Source organism: Nannobrachium achirus, assembly GCF_963921795.1.
Source record: "Nannobrachium achirus genome assembly, chromosome: 4".
Lineage (NCBI taxonomy): Eukaryota > Metazoa > Chordata > Actinopteri > Myctophiformes > Myctophidae > Nannobrachium > Nannobrachium achirus.
The window spans coordinates 70,258,628-70,270,009 of NC_137813.1; the positions used below are offsets into that span (position 1 = coordinate 70,258,628).

Consider the following 11,382-nt stretch of genomic DNA (forward strand, 5'->3'; position numbering starts at 1 on the left):
CTCAACATTCACTGGTAGAAAGAATAGAGCATTTGTGTGAATTCAAAGAGTTCAGTCTAGGCACAGAAATGCACAATTGTCTTCCCCATCATATAATCAATCACATAAACTCATGTCATTTGTAATGATGATAATGTGTAAAGCCAAAACATCATTAGGTTCTGTGATTGTTTTCAATGTTTTTATATTCAGATGTTCCTGAATTATTTCTTATTTACAGAACTTGACACTAAACATTCTATCATTCTATATGTTCTGGTTGGATTGTAATGTTCAGGCCCATTGAAATCTAGTATGGGCCTCAAGTAGTGTCTCAACTCAAGCGTTTTCATGTCAAGGACCCCCAAATTGATATTTATTTGGCTGCAGACACCCATCTGAACATATATTCTTTCAGGGATTTTCATGATTTTTCAGGATTTATCGAAATGTTTTGAAAATAGCAGATATAAAAGCTCAAAATATGGCAGCAATGAGGCGCGTTGTGAGCTGGAAGATCGGCTATTTGAAGAAACAATTATTTTGTGTAAACATATCAGCACTTAAAGGACAACTTTAGTTTTTTACAACAAGGGTTCATATTTTAGATTGTAATTAAAGAATATAAAAGATGAGTGTTAAAATTATTTCATTTACTTCTTTCTATGGTTTCATTTCATGGTTGCATGTGACTTATGGGGGCTAGAAGTGTTACTGTAAATAGCAATAAAGAAACTGCTGGCTTATTGTGTCTAAAAATACATATTTAGCCACTTGTACGCATGCCCCCATGCGTACGCATGCCCCACATCTTAGCACGGTAAACACGATAAAGCAATAGAACAAAGCAAATGAAAACATTTTAAGACTCACCTTTTCTTTTCTCTAATTACAATCTAAAATATGAACCCTTGTTGTAAAAAAACAAAGTTGTCCTTTAAATGTAACTAGAAGTATAACAGTTAACAGGCTGTCAGGAATTGTTTTATTGTCGGGATTTGTATTTCACGATAACAACCGCCGAGCCAGACGTTATTCCTTACTTAACCTTGCTCCAATCTATCAGCCTGTTGTAGATAATAATTAACTAATTTACAATTAGTATGAGACATTAAAATTAAATCTCATCATTCGTGATTCGTGAACTGAGCAGTGATGCCAGTGCAAGCTGTAAGATTTCTACACATGCTTTCAGGACTTAAATAATATAAACTGTTTCATCTTGTCATTAACCCTTAAGTGCTGTTCGGGTCATTTTGACCCGTTTTACATTTTCATTTGAAAAAAAAAGGTAGAAGTTTAAATTGTTTCCACCTGAAACTCACTGGCCTTAAAGATTCTTCTGAGATGAACATGTAAAAAAAATATTTTTGCACTACACCCATGCCACACCCCCCTCATATTTTTTGAACCTTAAGTGCTGTTCGGGTCATTTTGACCCGGAAGCACAGATGCACAGAAATACACAGTATTATGCCAAAACAGAGACACACAGTCACCCCCACTTGTCACCCCCACTTCTAACACCCCCCTTCCGAAGCCCCATTCCGAACCCTCCCCCCCCCTTTCCGCACCGCCCCCCCTCCCCACACTTAACCCCTGATGCACAGAAATGCAAGGAATCATGTACAAACACAGATACACAATCACCCCCTAACCCCTTCCACCCCTCCAACCCCCCTCACCTCGCCCTTACCCCCTCCCCTCCAAACCCCCCAACCCAACCCCCCCCCACCTCACTCCCACCCCCCCCCGCCACCCCAGATGCACAGAAATAAACGAAAGCATGTATACTAACACAGACACACAGTCACCTCCTTCCCCCCCTCCCCCCTCCTATCGCCCTCACCCCCCACATCCTTCACCCCCTCTCCTCCTCACCCCTCCCCTCCTCACCCCCTCTCCTCCTCACCCCTCCCCTCCTCACCCCTCACCCCTCCCCTCCTCACCCCTCACCCCTCACTTATCTGAAGTTTTCCTTGTGACTGTACTGTATCTTAGGGGAAATTTTAAATTATTTTACATAAACATAAGGTGCAGTAAAGTAACACTGTATTTCAGGGGTGCTGTGGATGAAAATGTTGTTTACAGGGGTGCCCTGAGACCAAAGTGTTTGAAAACCTCTGTCCTAGTGTATACGTTCAAGTGTATATTCATATGTGACGTTCATGTGTGTTCACATGTGTGTTCAGCTCTATGTGAGAATGATGTCCTGTTGAACCACAAGTATTCAATTAATGGGCATGTTGTTCATAAAAATATTGCCTGATTTTCATTTTGTCCTATAAGCATGAGCAATATTGCCCAGTATTAAATAAAGTAGTTGTTTTACATGAATTTAAGCTAAATCATTAAAAACGCCTAGCTCTTTCAGTGTTTAATGTGATATAGCAAAGCAAGAATGCAAACATTTACCATATATATCATATGAATTGTTTGGTATTGAGTCAAAGTCAATGTATCATGATGATTTGTTAAGTTAAAATTTATATTAACTTTTTATATTTATATTGTTTTTTTTAAACCAAATACCCCCCGGGTCAAAATGACCCGAACAGAACGAAGGTGTAGTGAATCTGAACAGAACTTAAGGGTTAAAGGATAACTTTTATGCTGAAGTAAACGGTGGAGAAAATCACACTTCTTTTTTCACCTCATTTGTTTTCTCTACAGCAGTTTGGAGACTCACTGAGTTGAAGTCGGATGTGTGAAGTGTTGAGTCTCGTTACTTAAACATACTTTGCAAACCCAACGGAGATGGCAGAGAAAACGTATCTTGAGCGCTACCTGAACTGTCATGTGTGTTCAGAGACTTTCATAGACCCTGTATCTCTGAGCTGTCATCACAGCTTCTGTTCTAACTGCTTGAAGAAATTCTGGGAAGAAACTGAAAACAAGAACTGTCCCATTTGTAAGAGAAAATCGTCAAAGGGTGGGAGTATTAACTTTACACTGAAGGAACTAGCTGACGCTTATGCTGGCAGACAGAAAGCTGGGTCAGGTGAAGAGGAAGTCAAGGTGTTGTGTAGTAAACATCCAGAGGTGCCTAAACTGTTCTGTGAGGAAGAACAGAGAGCTGTGTGTCATATCTGTGACTTAACTCACCACAGAGGTCACACGCTGCTTCCTATTGAACAAGCAGTCAATAACCTGAAGGACCAACTGAAGCCTGACCTCAAGTCTCTACAGGACAAGAGGAACAAATACAAAGCGGTTGAACAGAAATACAATGAAGTGGTTCAACACAACAAGAAGCAGGTGGTGAGCACAGAGAGGCAGATCAGAGCAGAGATTGAAAAGAAGCACCAGTTCCTGAGAGAGGAAGAGAAGACCAGACTGGCTGCTCTGAGGGAGGAAGAGGAGCAAAAGGGGACGATTGTCAGCAGAGAGATGAAGATCATTCAGGAGCAGATCTCCTCTCTCTCAGACAGCATCTCTGCTGTAGAACAAGAGCTGCAGAAACCCAGTGTGTCATTTCTCTGCAGTTATAAACACACTCAGACCAGCGCCAGAGTCCAGTGTAAACTGCCAGAACCACAGCTGGTCTCTGGAGCTCTGATAGACGCGGCCAAACACCTGAAAAACCTGACCTTCAGAGTGTGGGAGAAGATGAAGGAGAAGGTCATGTTCAGTCCTATCATTCTGGACCCAAACACAGCACACGCTGTGCTCTGTCTGTCTGAAGACCTGACCAGTGTGAGACGTGCAGGCACAAAGCAGCTGCTTCCTGACAACCCAGAGAGGTTCACTAAGTACTCCCATCTTCTGGGTTCAGAGGGATTCAGTTCAGGAAAACACAGCTGGGAGGTGGAGGTTGGAGAGCATTCTGACTGGCGTATAGGTTTGGCTGAAGAGTCGGTTGACAGGAAGGGAGAGAGAAATGTCTCACCATCAGATGGATTCTGGTGTTTATTGCAGACAAGTGGGGAGTACACTAATGGTGATGGAGAAACCCTCCCATTGGAGAGGAATCCTCAGAGGATCAGAGTCCAGCTGGACTATAACATGGGGGAGGTGTCCTTCTACGACCCTGAAGACATGACTCACATCTACACTCATAAAGACACTTTCACTGAGAAACTCTTCCCGTTTATAGCTATTGGAAAGAAAGGTGATAACATAACTACTGCTATCAAAGTCTGCCCAGTTGATGCATCTCTCTTTGGGATGTTAAAGTGATTGCATTGAGGTGCTGTACAGAACAAAAACAGCTGCATTACACTAGTATGGCTTTAAGTAACAGTCAGATATTTAATACTGCTGTAGCAGCTCGTTAGTGTAGTATCTGTATAAGATCCTTTATCAAAGTGTTCATTCATCATCAGTGACAGTCATCTATGATCAAATCATTTTCATATCCACTCTGCTCACTGTTTATGCTGCACAAACACCTGGACTGGATTCTTACACTGACTGGACTGGAGTGACTGACTGATTTATTGACTGTATCATCAAGTGTCATCAACCGTTTGATTATTATTATTATTATTATTTTTTGTAGTTTGGACGACTTTGGGACTTGTGATTTGGGTTGATTTGTTTTAGTACATTTGCTTTCAAAATCGTAGATTGTTCACAGCTTTCTGTTCTAAATATAAAATATAAATTTAAAACCTTGTAAATCAGCTTCAGCTGGTGTGAATATTGTAGTAATATTGTTGTAGGAATCTACTGTACAACAGAAAAATGATATGATAATACCAGTAAGACTCCCTAATCGGGAGATAAGCGACCGTAGGTGGCTTATCTCCACAAATAGGGCAAAAATTTGTTTTTCCAAAATCTTCCTGATCCATGTTGATGACATGAGTGTAGACATGCTGTGTAGTGATATTTGTGATTTTAGGGCAAAAACTGTAGGAGCAGTGTCCAAAAATGTGTTTTAAAAATCGGCCTGAAGGTGGCGCTAGAATAGGGCCATGTGAGAAATGAGGGGTGGGGTGTCCGCGTTGCCTTGGCGGACGAATAGGTACCGGCCCCGGCTCTCCCGGACGCTCCTAGCCCGAGTTACGGCATTTTATGTGCGCTGCAGTGGCAGGGGGTCCTCCACTGGGGGCGCCACCACTTTTGCATCCGTTCTGGAGCACCAGGAGTCGGTGGTCCCCGGGAATTCCCTGTGAGCAGCCCCGTTGGGGTGGTCATTTGGTCATTTTTTACATCTGGGGGTCCCCCAGGGACCTGGGGGTCCCTGGGGCTCCGGGGGTCCTTGGAGGTTGTAGTTTGGCAGGCAAGGAGTGTGTGTGTAAAATCTGGCATGGATCGGGTCAACGGGTGCGGAGATATAAGCAGGGTAAAAGTGTGACGTGTGACGTGTGAGCACATTTGGTCATTTTTTACATCTGGGGGTCCCCCAGTCCCTGGGGCTCCGGGGGTCCTTGGAGGTTGTAGTTTGGCAGGTAAGGAGTGTGTGTGCAAAATGTGGCATGGATCGGGGCAACGGTTGTGGAGATATGAGCAGGGCAAAAGTGACGTGTGACGTGTGACGGACTCACTCACTCACAGACAGCCCGTGGAGGTTTTGGTAGTAAATGCGACCTACGGTCGCAATAACAAACTATTTAGCTTTCATGTTGAGCTATTCTTTTATTTTGTAATATTCCTGGAATGTGTTGTGTATAGGCTATCTATATTTCAATGGGTCCTACTATATATGTTTTGATCAGTCGTATTCTGATAATATTGCAGGCTTGAATTGTATATATTTTACATTTACATACATCTTTGGGTTTGAATGGACAACTTTGAAAAAGGATGAATTCTTCAACAATGATCAATGAAACATACAATAAAGGCTTGAAGAGAAATGTCAACATGTCATTCATTCATTTTGTTAATGTGTAACAGCCTGAGCCTCATAATAATAATAATAATAATAATAATAACTTTATTTATATAGCACCTTTCTAGGCATGAGCCACAAAGTGCTGCACAGGCAAGATAATACAATAATAATTACAAGTGTATACAAGCAAAATAAAACAAAATAAACATAAGCAAATGCAAAAAAAAAAAGAACATAGGGTTGTTTACAGGAATGCTTTTTGGAACAAATAGGTTTTTAAAAGTGATTTAAATAGCCCAAGGGACTCTGCAAGGCGAATGTTCTCCGGTAAAGCATTCCACAGTTTCGGAGCTCGGACAGCAAAGGCCCGATCACCCTTTGTAACAAGCTTCGCTGTGCGAACTATGAGGAGACCCTTGCCGGCAGACCTAAGGTCACGAGGAGGGTCATACGGGGTCAGGAGCTCAGTGATGTAGCCCGGGGCAAGACCTCTTTGGGCCTTAAATGAAATTAAAAGGATTTTGAAATCTATTCTAAAAACAACCGGGAGCCAGTGAAGTGACATCAGGACAGGAGTGATATGATCATGTTTTCTGGTGTTTGTTAAAAGCCTGGCGGCTGCATTTTGCACTAGTTGTAAGCGGGAGAGAGTTTTTTGGGGTAAACCTGAGTAGAGAGCGTTGCAGTAATCTAGGCGGGACGTGATAAATGCATGAATAAGTTTTTCCAGGTCGGGACTAGACAGAAAGGATTTGATTTTTGAAATATTTCGTAATTGGAAAAAGCAGGTTTGAACAACTTTTTTGATGTGTATATTAAAATTAAGGTCCGAGTCCATTAAAACGCCTAGATTTTTTGAAGTGGATTTGACATTTGTGGATAAATTTATCCACAAATCATTGCGTGTAAAAACAAAATTATGTTCTGAAATATGACACATCCGTTTAATATGTAACATGTATTGTTATTGATAACACCAGGACACATTTATTGAATAATAGTGAGCATAGATCTATATAATTATGATTATGATGATTATGATTATTATTATTATTATTATACAGAAGAAAACCAAAAGACAAACACAAAAGATCAAATAGAAAGAGTGATATGCAGAATAAATTAGTGAATAAGGGTAGAAACAGAGGGACGAGGAAAAGAGAAGAGAAGCTAGCTCAGTGTTGTCAACACAGCTGCTAGCATTCATAAGATAGAGAAAACAGCATGAACCCTGTACTAATAAACTGACTGCAGCAGGTCATTGGAAGGTTAATTCGGTCATTCTGCTTGTTTTCTCCTGTGTGATACCGCCCTCTAGTGGACTGCATTCAACAGCTTGTACTAAGTGAGTTGAGTTGTCCAAAGTAAGTGACTCATCTTTTCTAACAAAATCAACACACTACCCATAGACACTTTTCGCTGTTAACACCCCATTTTAAGACCCCTTCTGAGGGTCCACACCGCCAGGATTTTGCCTACCTTTAACGTGGGCGCGCGTGCAAATCCATTGCGCGATGGTTCACTGATTCCATTCACAATACGATCCAGTCACGGTAAGCTACGACGGTAAACAGCCTGCCATTTCCCAAAGCGAAACCGATTGAGCCCAGCGTGGGTGTTGCATAACATTGAACCGGATGGGATTTCGGCAGACAGGATACAGGCGTCGTTGTCCCGCCCCCCCATTTCCGTTTTGGAAGATCTGGATCCGGTTTTTGTGAATAGGGCCCTTCCATAGAACGCTATGGATGGCGAATCGGCGATCATACTTTTTTGTTTTATAGTTATTAAAGCTAATTGATAACTTGTCATACAAGTTATCAATTAGTCATAGGCACTCTGCCTATAGTCATAGGCAGAGTGGACCCATTTATATAACTCGTCAAACTAGTCATAGGCAGTAAATGAGTTAATGACATGTCCAAAATAGGGCACAAAATAATCCATTATTTTATTATATTGTTATTAATAGTGTATATATTATTTTACAATAACATGAACCGATTAGTTCAATTAACCGTGGTGTCCAGATAGCAGATAGGCCCAGCCTACATTTAAGCAGACTTCACCCTAGATCACATTAGACACCAGCTGAACAGACTTAAACAATCATGTGGCTAATGGCTTTGATTGATAACGTTTGATCAGACAGACGACTGACAGTGATTCTCTTGTGTGAATAACAAACACACATGCAAGCACGCACAAACGCACGCATGCACGGTCATGCGCGTGCACACACGCGCGCGCACGCACACACACACACACACACACACACACACACACACACACACACACACACACACACACACACACACACACACACACAGATGGTCGTTCTACAGTATTCTGTCCATATTTCTACTATAGGCCTACTTAAAGAACGACTTCACCACTTTTCAATCTATCTTCATATAATTGATCCTCACTAATGTTCATGATGAAATACGATACTCAGTCTGTGTCTCTAAGATGAGCTGTGGACAGTTCAGAAACCCTCCTACCGGTGACATCATTGTTAGGCAGATTTGTATTTTTATTTATGCAAGAACAATGGCTTCCAGTATAGCAGAGTAACTTTTCAGGAATATAAAGTCTGCGGTTTCTATTAGCTTGGATTCCCAAATGATGATGTCACTGGTAGGTAGGTTTCTGAACTGCCCACAGCCCTCCTAAGAGACACAGACCAAGCAGGAAAGAACTGTGATATTTTATCATGAACATATTAGTGAGGAACAATTATATGAAGATAGGTTGAAAAGTGGTGAAGTCATTCTTTATGTTTTTGTTTTCTAAATTAATGCTCTACTTCATCTTACAGGAGTGTTGCACAAAAATAGTGAAAATAGTAAATCTGCAAACTCATAATGCATACATAGCACCAATTTTTCTTTTCTGCCGGGAGGCAGGCAGGCAGGCAGGTAGGCCTTGATTTGGCCGCTGTGGCGACCCCGAAGGTCGCACACTCGGGTGCCCTGGCTAAATCATTAGAGCATGCCCTGGGCTACATCAGTGCAAAATTTGGCGCTTTAATACAAATTTGCACGAAATTAACATTTGCTCCCCTTAACGCCCCGCACAAAGTTTTTTTTTCTTCTTTTTTTTTTACATTCATCTCCTAACTTGATACTGCTTTCTCCTCATTGAGGGTTGAGGCCCTTGGCCGATATGCTTCTGACCACAGTTCACCTCGAGGTCCTGCTCACTGCTGGGCCTACAGTATGTCTGGATCACCAGGCTCTCTAGCTGTTTAGTGCCGATAAGAAGCCCTCCAACTGCATCCTCCATGCCATGTCTGATGTCCTGGGGGTAGGGGTGTAACGATACATTTTAATAGCAATTCGATACATATCACGATACATGGTTGACGATACGATACATGAACGATATTGGTTCATTCATGGTGATACGATACGATTCGATTCAATGATTTAAAATCGATATAGTAACTATTTTGCAAAGACATTAAATCTGTGTGAAATGTGTGGATAGTGCAGGTTTTTAAGGGAAACATGTATTATTATGGATATAAATAAGTAAAAACTGTGATTATCTGCCAAATACATGGTCATTGTATATTGAAAAACCTGCACCTTGACATGAACCCAGAGATTACACACATTTATCGATAGACCAGTGCAGCTATATGGAAAGGAAAGTAATTAAACCCCTCCTTTTAATTTTTTCTTCTTAAAAATGCTAAATACAATGCACAAGTAGGTACTATCGATACAATCGATTCTTTGCACTGCCGATTCAATACGATACAAAATAAAACGATACGATTCGATTTTACCTCTTTTCATTTCGATATACTTCGATTTTTTAAGTTAAAAACGATATTTCGATACAGTTACTATATCGTTACACCCCTACCTGGGGGCTTCTCTGCCCAGTCAATGACACTATAGCTGCGGTGGCTGACGTTGTATACTTGTCATATTCCTCAAACAAATTGCAGTTTACTTAGAAAAATAATATTATGCAAATTATTCCCATTCCCATTTACCATTAGAGTCCACATTTATTGTGGGTCCTGATTAATTCCCTGGGGACTTTAAAACCATGAACAAACCTCAACAAACGAGCACACGTACCCCAGTCTGAAGTGGATAAAAGATGCCTTATATCAAGACACTTTAAAGTTACTCATCACACTAGAATGCTCAATGGAAACTATATAATGTTATTTTTTATTAAATCATGTTACATACTAATTGGTTGGAATAAATCAGGATCTCCCTTGTCATGATGGGGAGTCTTTCATTGCATGTAGATTTTTCTAACCATCGGGTACTAAACAAGCACCAAAGCTTGATTAGTTCAATTGTTGATTGTGTTACTGTGCTCTTATCTTCCCTGATCTTTCTATTGTAAATACCATTTATGTTTGCCTTGTGTTTTCACAACAGTTTTTCTCTTTTTTTCTGCATAGTACTGTGTTCCATCTGTCTGTTATACAATGTTATATGAATGTTGTATTACAAATAGGATCTCAAAGTAAATAAGCTGTGTGCTTTCATGAGCCTTTACTTTTAGTTGACCTTGTACCAGTGAACTGTACTGTCATGAAACTACCTTTTCCAATGCAAACTTCTAATGAATTATTCAATCAATCAATCAATCCCTTCTCTCAGTGGCGCAGACTGAACTTTGATTAATCAGGTCAGTGATCACTTCACTGTATTTATAATGAATGGCCTCACTTCATGTAAACAATAGAGATAGATCTCTGACTCTCTCCACTGAAGGGATTACAGAAATATATAAGACAGGAAGACACCAGAGATGTGTCAGTGAGCTGGTCCTTGTTGATGAAACTTCATAGCCTGTGTCTTTAGATTCCTCTGTCTCTCCAGACCTACACCAGGATTTCAACACTGAAGCAGGTAAGATACTGAGACTAGTATTTTAGTAGTCTGGTAGGATTCACCTTGAAACATGGGCTGCATATTGTTGTAGTGTTTTTGGTTGGTTTCTGTTCTGGATGTTTTGAAGGTTTGCACAGGGCTCTACTTCCTGTATTGACCCAGCTCAGATTCTGAGCCTGGGACAACTTCCTGCCCAGGAATATCATAGTTTTAGCCCAGAGGTTCTTCTCGCCCCCTAGTGGCGAGAAAAAGAACCTCTGGGAACTCAGATTGGTATTTTAGTGACATGTAGTGTGACCGAATCAGTGATATACTTGTGAAGCCCTTGTCTATAATGCCTTAAACAGTAAGGAATACTTATACAGCATTATAATCTGTATGAGAACTCATAAGGCTTTATAACAAAAGTAATAACATCATATTTCATGTAGACTATAAAGTACTTTACCGGTCACTTACTGTTTATTTTGGATAGTATAATTGTGTATTATAATGATCATAGCCATAATCCATTATAATAATTTCACTATGCATCATACTTATATTGCCTTATAGTGTGATAGTATTTCACTGTAATGGTCATTGGGTGTTTTAAGTAAGGTAAAGAAATATTAAATAAATACACAAAGGCTTTCTGCCTACATCCTCAGATATTACTTCAATTAAAGCACACATTGACCACATAAAGTCACGTTTAATCACACTATAACACACAATAGCAGCCCTATATTCTGGGGGGGACAAGATAGT

The 11,382-nt window shown here is 40.6% G+C and overlaps 1 protein-coding gene across 1 annotated transcript; it reads left to right on the top strand.

The window, feature by feature from the left end:
• Positions 1-2,736: 2,736 nt before the first annotated feature.
• Positions 2,737-4,158, top strand: LOC308283172 (zinc-binding protein A33-like; the record flags this gene model as incomplete). Its single annotated transcript, XM_080723550.1, has 1 exon — positions 2,737-4,158. The coding sequence occupies one exon, from the start codon at positions 2,737-2,739 to the stop codon at positions 4,156-4,158; it is 1,422 nt and encodes a 473-aa protein (XP_080579676.1).
• Between the last annotated feature and the right edge of the window lie 7,224 nt (positions 4,159-11,382).